At 47.1% G+C, this 16,189-nt stretch overlaps 1 protein-coding gene across 10 annotated transcripts in view; it reads left to right on the top strand.

Moving 5' to 3' along the window:
- IKZF1 (IKAROS family zinc finger 1) overlaps positions 1-16,189 on the top strand; it is a 90,584-nt gene that overhangs the window by 71,162 nt on the left and 3,233 nt on the right. For 3 of the 10 annotated variants that reach the window (XM_027124136.1, XM_027124132.1, XM_027124133.1), the window contains 3 exons: positions 1,789-1,956; positions 6,079-6,204; positions 8,977-9,111. In XM_027124136.1, the coding sequence (XP_026979937.1) occupies positions 1,789-1,956; positions 6,079-6,204; positions 8,977-9,111 (429 nt within the window). Of the gene's footprint in view, positions 1-1,788; positions 1,957-6,078; positions 6,205-8,976; positions 9,112-15,317; positions 16,182-16,189 lie in introns of those variants that run through there. The other 7 variants (XM_027124134.1, XM_027124135.1, XM_027124138.1 and 4 more) reach the window with 5 other exon arrangements.

Genomic DNA, 16,189 nt, shown 5'->3' with positions numbered 1-16,189 from the left:
GTGTGTGTGTGTGTGTGTGTGTGTGTGTGTGTGTGTGTGTGTGTGTGAAGGCTCAGAAGTGTTTCTAGTAGGTAATTAACAATCTCTGTTGGACGCTCCTCGGGGCTGCCTGACTATCAGCTATTTTAATCTCATCCAGTGCAGCCTCCTAACTCAGAGATTTAGGTAGTTAGTTACTTTTAGAATCACCTTCCCACCTGCTGGACTTCCTCTGCTCAGCCAGGTCCAATCTAGATCTAGATTTGGGAGAATTCTGAATATATTCTGGTTCGTGTCAAGTTTCCAAATGGTCTATGATTGAATATCATTGTAAATTAGTTTCAGTTTTTCCAGTAGCACATCGGTCCTGCCCACTTAAAATTAAGAATGATGGTAATCATGAAATTCAGAGGCCAATATAGACTTTTAAATTTAATCTGGTGTCGATTTTAAGAGGACCAGATATGCTTCTACTTAATCGCTTTTGCTAAGTCCTGTCTTGTTCACCAAAATCACGTAAGCCGATTGGGAAGATCGACTGTACATTTTAACACATTCTTCTTTCTGAAGAAAAAATTGTTACTAGGAAGTGCATTCTCATGGTATCTCAACACCAGATATTGTGGTCATACAGAGCTCTCCTTCTTAAAAAAAAAAAGGAAAAAAAAAAGCATTTGTTTTTAAAAGAGCTTTAATGCTTACTTAAACATGGCAAATGTATCCCTCTTTTAATTGAGAGTTAAATAAGAATGTTCACCGATTTTAGATTCTGAGACCTGTGACTTACTCAATAGCATATTTCTTGAGCACAGATGCCTGTTTCATCCGTTGCTGGATTCAGAGTGTGGGGACATGAGCTGACACACAGCAGAGGGTCCAGTGTTTTTTTGTTGTTTTTGTTTTTGTCAGCACTCCAGTAGTGCCACCCCTGAAAGAATTCCTAATGACAACTAAATTGCACCTCTTAGAATATTGGTACTGAAAATATAACTGTCTTCTATGAATATGGATAGAACAATACTAGCTTCAAGGCTGTAGGATTGTGAGGAAGCAAAAAGCCAGAAACCTCAGTGCAGGTCAGATTTTGAGGCAGCATCACGGGGAGATTCGGGACTTTTCTCTGGACGGTGCAGACCCTCCCTCCAGTTTCTCAACTTCTCATTTTATTCAATCTTTCTCTCTCTCTCCCACCCTCACACTCTGTCTGTCTCTTTCCTGATTTGCCTGCATAGGGACAGACAGGTAATGGAGAAGAAATTGAAAGGGAAAATACAGGGAAAATGTAAATGAAAAGAAGTTATTATAACTGTTATAATGAAGTACCTTTCATTTAAATATAAGAATGTAACGCTGAAATGAACTTGTGATCCTGAAATGCATTTTTAATGAGTTTCCTTTTTATTTTGCTGCTTCAGTGGCATATTTTAAAGACCCTTTGAAAAAAGCCACATTAAAAGCCCCACCAAATGCCACAACACGCAAAATTGGATATTGGTTTATTCCAAAACTGCTGATGAGGAAGAGTGGCTCTTCATCACAAAATGTTGCCGCCGCTTTATTTAAATGAGTTTGAATTTGCATTGTGATGTGCCGTTCTGATTTAGGGGAAAAAAATTAGATTTTCAGATCAAATTGACCCAACCAGTGAAGCGTTAAGGAACTGGCAGGTTTAGTCTGAAAGCCTCACGTTCCATCAAACCTGCAGCCGGTGGAAGTCACCGGGCCCTCGGGAAACAACTTTCTCGCCACGTCCTCCCCTCGTCCCAGCGCTGGGTCCCGCTCTCACCGGCTCCCTTCTCGTCCCCGCAGGAGAGCGGCCTTTCCAGTGCAACCAGTGCGGGGCCTCCTTCACGCAGAAGGGCAACCTGCTCCGGCACATCAAGCTTCACTCGGGCGAGAAGCCCTTCAAGTGCCACCTCTGCAACTACGCATGTCGCCGGCGGGACGCCCTCACCGGCCACCTGAGGACGCACTCCGGTAGGTCCTCTGGGCGCAGGCGGGGCTTGGCTTGGGGACTGCCTGGCATCCTCTCAGGGATGCCCTGCTCCCGGGACACCGCTCCCCCGGGCATCGGCTGCACCTGACGGAGACAGCAGTGCCCTCCCCCACGTGCTCGGATGGGTGGGGAACCTTAACGTACACACGCGTGCGCACGCACACACACGCACGCACACGTCTCATCTTAGGTAGAGTATTTCAAAAGAGGCCTCCTCGTCCCCTTGTGTCAGGTAAGTGGGTTTCTCTTTTAAAGGATTTGGCAGCTCGTACTTGTCTTGAGTGTGCCGCTAACACCCCAAAGTTTCCAAATACGTCTCTCAATGTTAACTGTTAAGCCTCCCACGCGACTGTTTCATGCCGAGCATTTCGGGAGTCATCGTGGGGCCAGTTTTCTTTGCAAAGGTGGTAGATAAGGTGATTCTGTCCTGATGGGTGCTGCCTGTTCCCTGAGGGTGCGCTCCCGACTGGGCCCAAGTGCAACGGTCACGCCAGAGGCCAGCCGAGGCCTCCGTGGGAGAGGCCAGTTTGGGGCTGTTATGAGATTTTAGTAAATGCGTCCTGAGTAGTCAGGGTCTCAACAAGGTCATGGTAAGCGAGAATGTCCCACGATATTCGAAGCGCTCCAGCCTGAGAGCACAGATCCACCTCTGAGTAGACTGGATCTTCTGTCCCCGGAGAAGCTTCCTTGGTGTTTCATGATCCAGTGGCCCTGTAACCTTCCAGGTCAGAAGACAGGGTAGGGAATGTGTGCTGTGCCAGCACGCCACTCGCAGGGGTGTTTGACATCACGCCCTTCCAGCCCCGAGAGCAGGAGGTGATGGGCCCTCACCCCTGCCCTCAGGGAGCTCACTGATCAGACTGTCCAGACCTGCGGTGGGAGAGGAAGAGACTGTAGACCAGCTCCCCCCGACGCCCCCAGGACAGCAGCACAGGAGGCAGGGATGCGTGTCCTTGGGGAAGGTTGGCTTGCGCTCAGGCCCCGCTCCCCAGAGGTGATGGGTGTAGTTGATGCCAGGGTTGGGGCCGCTTCCTCGTCACACATTTACTGAGCACCCTGGGGAGGAGACGGCAGAGCCCCAGCGTGTGCCGGGTACCGTGATGCGAGCATCCGAGGGGCAGCAGGAGCGCAGGGAGGGGACAGTCAGTCTCGGGCGGGAGGAGTCCATCCAGGAGGAGGCAGGGCTTGGGTCCAGCCACAGGGCGAGTTTCTAGGCTCACCTTCGGAAAAGTTCCCAGTGAGCATGTGGTCCTGGAAAGGGAGGTGCTGGGCATTTACAAGTGTTGTGGGGAGGTGGTCCTCCTCTGGTGGGTGGTGCCTGCAGGGAGTCAGCGCAAGGCCACAGGGACAGTGGGGGGCGGGTCCCGGCAGCTCTGCTTCTCAGATGCTCGGTCCGGCCATCTACCCTCGTTCCGGCCTCCTTCCTGACCGTCAGCGTGGCGGAGGCTCCCAAGTGCTCTTAGAACACTGGGATGGCGTGGGAGAGCTTCCCAGAATCTTCCGAGAAAGGAGCCACACGAAGCCGAGGAGTGGCTTCTCCACGAGGAGAGGTCGGCGGGGGTGCCTGTGGGGCTTGGGCCCTGCTGAGGGCTGGGGAGGACCTTGCTGCAGGGGACAGGAAGACAGGCGGCTCCCCCAAAGCAGGATGATGACGCCACGACAGTGAGCATTCGCAGGTGCTTACACGTGTGGCTAATAAGGAGCACATGTGTCGTCCCCCCAGAGGTGGAGGTTTGCAGGGTCTCTGTAGGCTTCCGATGTGACAGTGACACCGTCTGTGTACAGAGCCTACCGGGGGGGTCTAGGGCAGAGAAACTTCACAGGTGGCCTTCATGTGGAGTCAGGTTGACATCATCACAGCAGTAACACTGCATTAGAGTTGTAGGATGCACAATATCCCCTTTGGTAGAAAACACAAAGACTCAGCCCTAGCTTGACACCAACCATACTGTCGTCATCCCTGGGTCACTCTGATTGGCAACAGAAATCTCTCCTGCGTATCAGTTCTATGGTGAAGTTAGAAATATCTCATGCAGTATTTTAACTTATTCTGGCTCCATGCCTGCTTATTTCATTTGAGGCATGATGGTATCCTGCTCAGTGTGGCTGATTATATATAACAGTGGTAGACTCTGGACACTTTATTTCTATTAGGGATCCACTGATGAGCGAGTAGACAAAACTGTAGTGAGAAAACCATCATTGATCCAGGGCTGCTGGTTATTCTGCCGTCGGAAAGTGCCACAGACACACAACTCCTGCAAAAAAAAAAAAAATGACTTAGGTTCTACAAGATGATTTCACTAGAATGAAGTGAGGACTTCAGCCTTTGTCTGCAAATTCAGATACGGTCACGTTCTAGCCCGTTGTGAAATGGCCACACCCCCATTCCACTAAAAACCACCATCCACCTGGTAGCTTTCCCTGGCAACAGGTGGTGGCCTGAGATTCCAGCTATAGGATTTGTCCCGTACTGATAAGAGGGGCTTGGGTAGTCTGGAAGGGTGAGGAAGGGTTCCCCTCCCTTCTTCTCTGCTTTCTTTGGAAATTGCAAGCTTGGCTAGAGACCTTCTTTCCTGCAGAACAGTGGACTACACTTCAAGATATACTTTCGTTCAGTTGCTTTCATGAACTTCTTATGTTCCAGAGTTAAAATCAATCATATACTCAGACAGAAATGGGTATTCAGACACCAGGCTATATGTATGGAAATTTGCTAAAGCTGTAGCTTTTCCAGGAAGAGACATTGAGTGGGTTATCTATATTCTATGAGTTTCTAAAGGCCATACTCAATAAAACGTGCGGTTTTAGCAACATTGTATACGTCAATGTTGTTTCTCTGATGTTAGGGCTACAACACTTTCTCCAGATAATAAAAGCTCCCTTTTCCCTCCAGTAAATGTTCCAGAAGTCAAATTTTGGTTTTCTTCTAGTCTTCTTAAACCATAGTTTCTGTTCACCTAAGGAAGAGATTTAACCAATACAAGATTTGGTTAAGCCGTTTCACCAAACAGTCCTATTTGGATGGCATCGATTTTGACATAATACTCTCAAATATGTGAAATCGAACAATATGAGAAGGAACTAAAAGGTTCTGGCTTTAGGATGGAAATTTGTATTGTATAAATAATAGAAGATCCTTTATCCATTTTATCTCCTAAAATGCTATTAAAATCTTTAAACTTAGGCATGATATGAACTTGTGCTAGTCTTCTTTTCCTAAAATACCACTCAATAAAATTCAGGAAGAACTAAACTCTGTATAGAAGTGCACTGCTCAATACAGTAGCCATGAGCCATGTGTGGTGTATAAATTTTAATTAGTTAAACAAAATTCAAACTTCTGTTCTTAGTGGCGTGAGCCATACTTCGAATGCTCAGTGGACATGCGTGGCTGGTGGCTGCCATATTGGACAGAACAGGTGGAGAACATTTCCTTCTTCATAGTAAATTCTGTGGGACAGGGCTGATCTAGAAGCCATGCCATCCCTAAAGGTCTTTGGGGAGAAAACAGAGCTTTTCCAGGTTAGAACAAGAAAATACATTTTGGAAACAAAATGCTTATTTCATTAAAGTCTATTTATCCACTGTGGTGTCTTACAGACCTCAGGTATTTGTTTAGCACTAGTTTAGGAGTTGAATTCACTTTGGTTGCATCAGACCTGACGCCACTGTCACTCCAGACCTGGCCCACGGTGTGGCCATGGACAAGAGGCCAACTTTGGAGCTGAGTCTGTATCTTATCCAGCCAGCTCAGGCCTTCCTCACATCTCTGCCCTGTTGTCGGGCATCCCTGTTATAACACTGCAGTGGTTTGTTTCTTCCAGTTAAAGTTCAGACTTTGTGATTTAAGTAGAAGAGAATTTGTTAGGCAGTGAACAAGTTAAAATGATAAAAAGGTAACAGGAGTTCTTGGTACAATCAGGAAACCCCTGGGCATTCACATCTTTAAATTCAGTCAACTCGACGGAGCCCATAATGCTTTTAGCTCTCAAGAGCAGAGTTTTTTTTGCCTTTTTGGTAAAAAGTGTATTGCATGCCTTCCCATGACACGTACGGCCGCTATTTAATCGGGGTCTTGAACTCCATTGTGTCTCCTGCAGTTGGTAAGCCTCACAAATGTGGATATTGTGGCCGAAGCTATAAACAGCGAAGCTCTTTAGAGGAACACAAAGAGCGCTGCCACAACTACTTGCAAAGCATGGGCCTTCCAGGCACACTGTACCCAGGTAAGCACCGAGGGCACAGGCTGCCTGGCCTTGGCTCCCCCTCCCTCCCCAGCTGGGGGGAAGGAGGGCCCCCTGCCCGCTGGGATGCAGCTGGACCAGAGCACAGGCCCGGGAGCCACCACGGCTGGGATGGAGGGATGTTTTTGGCCGCTGAACTCTCACTAGGAGTGCCCTGTGCTTCCCAGCTTTCCAAGACCTCCTCTTACCAGGGAGCACGTGACCTTGAAACCCCTTCCTCTCGAAGTCTGGGGAAGCTTCTAAGATTGTAGTGACCCTTGAAAGTCTGGGTTTTTTTCCTTTCTTTCTGGTTTTTGGTGTTTTTGTTTTTTTTTTTTTTTAACCTGGAGTATCAATTGCTTCTTTGTGCTTAGTCATCAAAATAAGATGTGAAATCTGGTTTTAAAAGTGATTTTTTCATGAAGTGGATCAAATAAGAGCTTTCAGGCCATGTTTTCATTCATCAGTGTTGGCACCTGCCTGGAACGTGGGATGATTGGAAGACCCTGACTGTCTGTAGTCTTGCAGCTGTCACAGGTTTCAAGGGAAGCTTGCTTTTTTTCCTCATGTGCTCTGATGCTTCGCTGTGTATTGCATCTCGAGATAACATTTGGCTCTGATCTGAGATAACGTAAAGTGAAAGACGTAAACAGAGAGAGTGTGGATCCATTTAGTCCTAAGATGCAGATTGATTCCCTCTGGTGATCAGATGGTTTGGGATTCTTCATGATGGCTTTCTGTCCTGTACTCAGATGAGACGGCTTCTCCTGTGGAGTTAGTGCTGGTTGAGGGTCCATAAAAGCCAGTGGAATTCGTGCAAGGCTACACCGGGTCTCGGTCAGGCAGTGGGTGGGGGTCTCGCTGTGCTGGGCTGGTTGACCTGTGCCCTCTGTGCATTTCTCATGACCCATCCCTCCCGGGCCCCCCAGGACCAGCCCCCATGAGCACTCAGATGGGCCCTTAAGCGGGCTCACCCCTCCCCATCCCCTTAGGTTGGCGCCATTCTTTGGGCTTAGGTATAGACAAAGCCTAGCTTATGAGATGTAGCGAAGATTTGATTTTTCTGAATATGATTTTATTTAGGAAAAGGCTTTTTGGTCATCTGTCATAATTTCCTAATGTCTTTGTGGAAAACATGAGGTTCCCTTGAGCCTTAGGTGCACAGATTGTGTTACAAGCTTAGAGAGAAATGAATCAAATGGCAGAAGAGCCCTGGGCTCGTGGCCCCTCACTGTGCTGTCTCTGAGGGTCTCAGGAGGCCCCATGGCCTGGCAGAGAGGAAACCCAGCTCGAGGTGCTGTAGGCGCCCTGGACAGGCCACAGGCCCGGCTTTGCAGAGAAGGATGGATACACCGGGAAGCATATCAGCTTGATAGATCAAAAATACTACCAGTGCAATTGAATTCTACGGATTTTATGGGTACCCCTCATATAAATCAGGGTGTGGGCTGTTACGTTTGTCCATTTAATAAGAAACCCACATTTCCAAGGCTAAAAAATTAAATTTACCATCGATAATAACCAATTTGAAATATATTTTTTCAAAGTGGCGTTCATCGTGAAGCAATGAAGACATAAAATGCTTAGAAATAATCTTAGCAGGTCATGTGCAGTCCATGATGAAGAAAGCTAGCAAACAATACTGGGGCCAGAAAACATGGAGGAGTCACAGGGAGAGAGGCCTGGACACTGCACGTGTGTCCTCTGGGATCACAGCATGGTTTTAGCATGAAATTGGTTTGTCAATCTTATTGGAATGTTATAAAGTGTATCTGGAAAAGCAAATGAGGGAAATGGCATTTTTTTAAAAAGAAGAGTAATGTCTAATGCTGTATTCAAACGTAGCTGTCATCTGGACCTCTTTGAAGAATGGACAGACAAATCCATAATAGAAATGAGTAAAACTTCCAGAGACCCTGTGATCAATCAGCCCGTCCCATCTGAAAAAGGAAGAAGCACAGAGCAGTGGGATTTCAGTGGACTTTTCAGAATCGGTGTGGGAAGAATTGATTAGCCATTTGGAAGATAATCAGTTTGCATTTTTAGCTTCTTATAGCTTAGGAGAAATTGCAGGGGGATGAAAGAGCGATATTTCCAAAAATCCAACCATAAAAACTAGAACACGGATGGTTACGCAGGATACAAAGCTGTGTCTTCAATTATGGAAAGAAAGGGATGACATAGAAAACCACAGGTTGGCTAGAAACACTTCCTAGATCAACATTCACCTCCACAATTTCTAGATTTCTTACGGTGCATGTTTTTTTGATTTTCCGGTTTGCTGTGTTCAGGGTCCAGGAGCTCTGAGTTCATTCCCATGTTGCCAGGATTGGCTGCAGCATCTCTGTGGCCAGGTTTCTCCTGCACCTCTGTCCACTGTGGCAGAGTCCGAGCCTTGGATCATTTCTAGCTGAGAGTTCTTTGACTCTCAGGAGGGCTGCTGTCAGGATTGACTGAATTAGTGGATTGGGGTGTATTTGAAAAGTTAAGAGGACTTGTCAAAGGGACACAATTACTTAATCACAATCCGGCTTCTAGGGACAGTGGTGGTGCTTATTCCCTGGTCTTGGGGGATAAGGCAGGTGTCATTAGCAGGTGGCTCTGGTCAGCCTCCATCTGGCTGGCAGGGTTGCTAGGAAGATTAGAAATAATCTCCGTGAAGATCCTGGCTCTTGTAGGCGCTTAACACATGTCATATTTAACACTGATGATGAGACTGAATCCTTTCACCGTAAGTGTTTCTAAACTGGTCTTTCTAACTGTCTTTGACTTTAGTCATTAAAGAAGAAACTAATCACAGTGAAATGGCAGAAGACCTGTGCAAGATGGGATCGGAGCGCTCGCTCGTGCTGGACAGACTAGCAAGTAACGTCGCCAAACGTAAGAGCTCTATGCCTCAGAAATTTGTTGGTAAGAGTTAAACGTTTCCTGTCTCTTAAAAGAACAACCACGCGGGTGCTTTAGATGGTGATTAGTTGAGGGTAGAAGAAAGGAAAACATATCTCATTTTTTAAAAAGCAAACATTCGCAAACTTAACATTTCTCAAATATCTCGGAATGGTTTTCCAATAGGCTTCTTAAAAATAACAGACCTTCTCCCAGGAGTTGTCCTTAGAGGTGGTTCTGCAGCTTCTGGGGCACTCGGTGAGATCTGCCCGTGGGCGCTCTGTGTCCTTTGGGGGTGGCCTGTCAGTGAGCACAGGGCAGCGGGGGCATGGCCTGGAGAGCAGCCTCTCTGAGCCTCAGGTGCTCATTTTTCAGAAGAAGCTCATAATACTCCCCACATGGGCTACTTTGAAGGCTAAAAGGGCAGAATTGCAGGGCAACTGGCCTGTGAGGTGCCCAGCAAGGAGATACCGCTGACTCTACCTGTGCCAGGTGCTTTCAGGGTGGGACAGCCCTTCCTCTAGGAGGTTATTGCCAATGTAGCCATCATCCAGCCCAGACCCTGGGAGTTCAAGAAGGATGACACCTGGGCAGGAGGGAGGGGCGAAGGGCTCTGGGCTGGGGACCCAGCCTGAGGGTGTGAGTTCACAGCCACACTGTCACCTTCGCAAAATTAGTCAAACTCTCCAGCCTTGGTTCCACTCTTTACGTATATCACGGGGTTTTATGAACCTAGATTAGCACCAAGGAAGTGACAACATTTAGAAGCCCTCAGTGTGAAGATAATATCATGAAGATAATGTAGAAGGAGGAACATAGAGGAGAGGGTCACGTCCAGGGAAGAGGACCGGGGTGGGGAGGGTCATGTCCAGGGAAGAGGATTGGGGGGAGAGGGTCACGTCCAGGGAGGAGGACCAGGGGGGAGGGTCATGTCCAGGGAGGAGGACCAGGGGGAAGGGTCATGTCCAGGGAGGAGGACCAGAGGGGAGGGTCATGTCCAGGGAGGAGGACCAGGGGGGAGGGTCATGTCCAAGGAGGAGGACTGGGGGGAGGGTCACGTCCAAGGAGGACTACCAGGGGGGAGGGTCACGTCCAGGGAGGATGACCGGGGGGAGGGTCATGTCCAAGGAGGACTACCGGGGGGAGGGTCACGTCCAGGGAGGACTAGCAGGAGGGAGGGTCACGTCCAGGGAAGAGGATCAGTAAAAGCTTGTGAAGCTGACAGTGACCTGTCACTGGGAGGGAGGAAGAGGATTTCAACACATTTTTGACAGTGGAAGAATGGAGGAGGGTTCTAGGCAGATGGATACAAATACAGAGAAATGATGATGCCGTTTGGGAGCTGGAGCGGGACGTGTGGACACGTCTGACAAGCAGGGCGCATCCCAGGGTGACCCACGGATCCTCAGGGAAGCCATAATAGTAAAGCCCGAGTCAGCTCTGGCCACAGGTGAATGGCCTTGGAATGCCAAGGTGAGAAAGGTAGCCCCAATGCAGTAGGCAGAAGAAAGCATTGGCATGTTTTTGATTGGAGCCACATCTTGGAAAATAGAGAGCTTGAGTGCCAAAGATTGACTGGAAATGCGAGCACGGTGGGACTGTGGTGGAGGGAGGGAGGTATGGGGGCCGTGCCGGGACTGGGGGATGGAAGTTATGAGTCATGGGGACCCATGTGCCATTGACAGGTTCTGGGAAAAGATAGAGTCTGGGTCTGATCTGCTCGTTTTCAAGGGCTTTCTGAGTGACACCCTGTGGGAGCCTGGGAAACGTGTGTTGGGAGAGGACGTGGGTCCAGCACGGGGTTAGTGGTCAGTGAGGCCTGGGGCAGCTGCTTTCCTGCAGGAGGTGGGCAGGACCAACAGGAGGCCAAGTTCTTGGGCTCCATCCTGTCTCTGACACGTAAAACAGGCTTCATTTTGATCGGAGGCTGGGTGTTGGGAGGGGTGGGGGGAGGAAGGATTCAGTTAAAAAACACTTTTGCAAACCACCGGCTGGAGACGTGGTCTGGGGAGTCGCCCACACAAACCTGAGCCTTTAGACTGTTGGGCGGGGGGAGGCCTCACGTTTCCTGAGCAGAGTGGGAGTGACGTGACGTGGAGGACCAAGTGCTGCGGGTGGGATTTCAGGTAGCACCGGGTGGAGGCGAGCCTGGGGCCCCTCAGCTCCTCCCTGGAGGCCTTGTGTGGAGGGGGCTTGGGGGCCGGTGACCAGGAGAGATGGAGCAGCACGTGTGCCCGAGGACTGTTGACAGTCACGGGCCCTGGGGAGCTGGGTACCACTTCCTCCTTCAGGTGAGGAAAGTGAGGGATACCAAGGCCTTTATAAATGGGCATTTCAGCCCCTGCAGCTTATGGAGACTTCAAATAACTATCTGTGAAACTCCGCAGTAGCCACCGCGGGTGAGACCACAATTTAGGTGTTGTATTGAGATTTAGATGCTATTTATAAATAAATAAATAAACAAACAAACAAAACCAGAACGCATCTGTCTGATCAAGCAAAGCTAAGGTAAAAAGGAGTCACTGGGGAGAGGTGGACAGCACAGGAGAAGTGGCAGGGTCCCGGGGGGAACGACAGTAGACAGTAGGACAAGGATGGCAGAGTGGAGATTGGAAAAAAGGGCTCAGAACTGGCTGTGTGTTCTGTTAGGTGTTTGCCCAAGAGTTTGGTGATTGGCAGTTTATTTCTAAAATAATGCCTCTTCTTGCCCCCAGATGACTATCTTACCCTCATGTCAACTTGATGGGGTTTTCATCAACCCCTCCTAACCTGTGGTTTCTCCATCTCTAAAATTAAAAAGGAGATGGACCTCTAACCTCTAGAAGTGGTCTATCTTGTATACAAATTCAGAAAGAGTGTGTAGGAATGCAGCTGTTACCGTACAAGCTGGCAGGGTATTGGTGGGATTGAAAGAGCTCCGAGTTTGAACTCAAGAGAGGCTCAGACCCAGCCCTTCTACTACTATTTCTATTTATTTAGCGTGATCTCTTAATTGATTGGACTTTACATGCCACTCTTTTCAAGAAGCTTCTGTAGGTGTTCTGTTTTCATAATTGCTTTGTGTTTGAGGAGGTCTGCCTGGTGCCTTTCTACCTGAAGAGCATTCTGACAAGTATGTGATGTTGTTCACTCTTTTTTTTCCCCTGGGAACTTTTTAGATCTTGCCATCATGACTGAAGGCAAGATTTTCATTTTCTCTCTGAATGCCTGAAGAGTTTTTTCTTTAACCTAAAAGTTAAATACCCTAACTGGGATGTGTCTTGGTGTTTTTGCATTCTGAATAAAAATTTCCTGACATTTTAATCTGGGGATTCCCTTCTTTTCTCTTTTATTTCTTGGAAATTCTCTTTTTTATAAATATATATTTTGTTTCATCTGCTGTGATCTCTATTCAGAGATACCAGATGTCCTTATGTTGGAGAGTTTGTCTTCCATATCTGTTAGCATTTCTCTAAGTTTATTTTTTTGGCTTTTTCACTTTTATTCACTGTTATTATCTTGTGTTTTTCCTCTATGTTAGTAATTCCATTTTTAGGAGTTTATATTCTATTACTTGATGTTTCTAATCCATGTGTTAATTCTGTAATAATACTGTTTGGACCTCATTTTGTTTCCTGAGATCAAAAATCTCTGTTTTCATCTTATTCTGTTGTTTTAGCCTGCCATGTTTCAGTATCTTTTTTAATTGAATCCGTGTCACAAAGCAATTATGAAACATTACTTCTCTTCCTTGAATTAAGCTTTTCCCTAGGATGGGCTTAGTGGTCTGTGTTTCACTTCCTTTCTTCCCTTGTCTTGCTAGAAAATATCTTCACAGCAACCATGACCTTTTCTTTTCATCTTGCTTATTCAGCTTGGGCTGATAGAGTTTGATTGACATGTCTACATTCTTCCTATTGTATCTGAGATTTTTTTTTTCCTGTGAGAGCTATTGACTTTTCTCAATACTGAAAGAATGCCAAGGATGGGGTTGGGAGAGTTCAGGTGAGGCGAAGTACAGCCTTTGTTAAAAGAGTTCCTCTCCGCCCTCTGTCCCTCGTTCTGAGACCTGGTTAAATGCCCTAAACCAGTTATCACTGTACTGTACCTGGTTGGGGAGTATTTCCCACAGGGGCCTGCTCTGGTCCTTTGGGCTATTTCCTCCCAGTGTACAGCATTGAGGACTTAACTCCTGTCTCCCATCCAGAGAACCAGTCTCACTGCTCACTTGGCCAGGGTCGCCTGGTCTCATTAGCAGAGGTTTTAACTGCTTTTTGATCATAAGTGGAAAAAGACACCTATTTGAATTGATCCTCTATGGATATGAGGATATTAGGGAAAATGCTGAAGATTTTGTTGATTCATACTTAAGGTTTTTGTAAGTGAGGTCAACGGCCAAGCTTTGCCATGTATCTCACGCCAAAATTTCCTTTCCTTGGTCCTTGATTTTTTTATAAACATGTATTTCATTAGACTATGTACCTTTCTTTAGCATATTGCCAAGGTGAATGTTGTGGGATTTTCTCACATTGTGGAATATTAGGGAAGAGAAATTCTGTGGGTGGTTTTAATATGCCACGTGAGTCTGAAATCTATGTTGTTATTGTTTATTTCCTACCTCCTTTTGTTGTTGATTCCCAGTTTTAAAAACAACAGATTTCAGTGATTGCTTAGGAAACCACAGAACCATGACTTTGGGAGAAACAGGATGATTAGGTGGGAAAGCACAATTTTGGTGGAGCTGTAAGCACTTTCATATGTATCAGAATTGTCTGTGAAGTCCACTCTCCTCCCCTCCCTGCTGGGGTTTGGTGGAGGGACAGACTGAGATACCAGCCAGAAGGGACTCCTTCTCCTCTGAGGTTAATGTAACCAGACACTTGGCACCTCGACGCAAAAACAGGAAAAAAAAACCACGTGGTTTCTGTAATGCTACTCAATTACTTCTAACCTTAAATGGGGAGAAACACCACTTCTGTGATCCCTGCCACCCAACTTACGTAGAAATTCCATTCTGTTGCAGTTCTGCAGAGGGCGTGGCAGTCCACTGACAAGTTTCTTTGTGTCATCCAAGGGTCACATTGTACTGTTGTCAGGGCGTGTGTCACTCCTGACCACCAGCAGATTTGAATGAATGAGAGCCAGGCCGCTGTATGATACACATCCCTAACAAAGCAAGAAGTGGGACCCAGTGATGCTTTCTCGTATGATGGGGCATACTCCTGGACAGTTATCAAAGGTTACGGACATTTTTGAGGATTATTAATAAGTCTACGAACTGTGGAGCAATTTTTCCTTTCGTTGCTAAGAACTAGCTGCAGACCGTGCTGTCAGGTTTCAGTGTGGGAGGTGTGGGGGTCCTTGCTGTCACCAGCCGCTCCAGCCACCATCAGCTGTAACCTGGACCCTTAGGCAGCCGGAAGGCATTCCTCACCTTTGCCTCCCGCCAGTGACCGAGAAGTGTGCTTCCTTCCTTCGGACCTTTCTGTCTTCCTTCAGACACAGTCTCTGCAGGGTTTACCCAGCCTACTGATCCGCCCAGGGCTCTGGCCACCTTCACCCATCCCTTCAAGGCTCCAGTCTCCCTCTCCTCTCCGTCCTCTTGCTTCTCCTGTGTGGGACACACTTCACGGTCTGCAGCCAGCTCTTAGCAACAGAAGGATAAACTGCTCCATACTTCCTAGACTTATTATTAATCCTTAAAAAAATCTGTGACCATTGATAAGTGGCAGGAATATGCCTCATCATACTAGAAAGCTTCATTAGGTCCCCGTAGCAAACCTTCCTTTCCTTTCATGCAACTTCTCAGACAGGGATGCACTGCATGTTATCATGTGTTAATGTCTGTCTCCCCTGTGGGCTGCTGAGAATGGGGACCACTGTTACTTGTTGGCCATTCCGTCCCTCCTGTCTGCTTCAGGGTGGACGCTTGGTGGAGATTTGGTGCGAGAAGGAAAGAAGCAGAGCGAGGGGTGAAACGTAAACAATTCAGACCTGCCTGTGGATGGCCTCTCGTCCTGTGACTTACTAACTAACCACCACTGAAAGTCCAGTGAATCAATAGCCCTGACCATGAGGACAGACAGTTCATTAATGAATTTGCTAATGAAGCCATGGTTTCCTACTGAGCTTAGAACCAGTATATCGGGAAGGTGTATCTTCAAGTATATTCATTTTATTTCATTGTGAAAATTTATACTCGAAAGTTAATTACAAGAAGTCAAATCTTTTCTCAAATTTCCCCTTTCCAGGGGAAGCGGGCTCGCCGCCTTCTAGAAACCGTGATATTAGACCTTAAGTTTCTTGAGGCTAAGCTTGCTGACAAGTCCTTGACAACAATTCTCGGCCATCGTTCATGTTCAGTAATTGTTTGAAAGGACAAGTAAACGTAACCCCTGGAGCCTCCTTGCTTTGCTCCCGGCTCTCCACCACGTGACTCTGCAGCACAGGCTCAGTGCTGCTAAGGGCTGGGAGGCGAGAGTGGAATTGGAGGCCAGGCAGGATGTGGAGGCCGGCGCGTCCGATGATGCTTTTCACTCTCACGCAAGTCAGAGCCAGCTTTGTGCTACTGACAAGACTGATACCATTTCACTATAAAGAATATACAGTTTTCGTATTTTTGATTAAGCCTTATTCTAGCGTATTAAAGATGGGAATTTAAAACATACGAGATAATATTATTTTAAATAAGTACGTCGCACATTGTTGAAATCATATAATTATGTTTTAATTAAATAAATTTGATAAATTAAGCAGCCATTGTAAATTTCTTACAAGAGTATATTGAAAATACATCATTTAAATATTAATGTTAAATATAAAAATGTTTATAACATCTGGAGTAAAAGACACAAGTATTGGTTTCATTCGTTTAAATATATGCTGTTTAAATTGGCACACCATCCTTATTTCCCCGATTCATTTATTGATCCGTCCAGACAAATTGGTTTAAACGGCGACCCCGGGCAGAGCCCCGTGCCAGGTGCCCGGCAGGCAGAGATGTGTCAGCTCTCCCCCATGTTGGAGGTGCTCCCGAGGTCGGTGCCCCGCAGGTGTAGTTGTCAGCTCTTGCCGCCGGGTGCAGAGGTAACCTGGGCCTCTCTGACTGTCCCCCGCTTCCCAC

Source organism: Aethalodelphis obliquidens, unplaced genomic scaffold (genome assembly GCF_003676395.1).
Source record: "Aethalodelphis obliquidens isolate GAN/ISIS:26980383/991018 unplaced genomic scaffold, ASM367639v1 scaffold27, whole genome shotgun sequence".
NCBI classification, from domain to species: Eukaryota; Metazoa; Chordata; class Mammalia; order Artiodactyla; family Delphinidae; genus Aethalodelphis; species Aethalodelphis obliquidens.
This window is presented reverse-complemented; position numbering and strand designations above follow the sequence as displayed.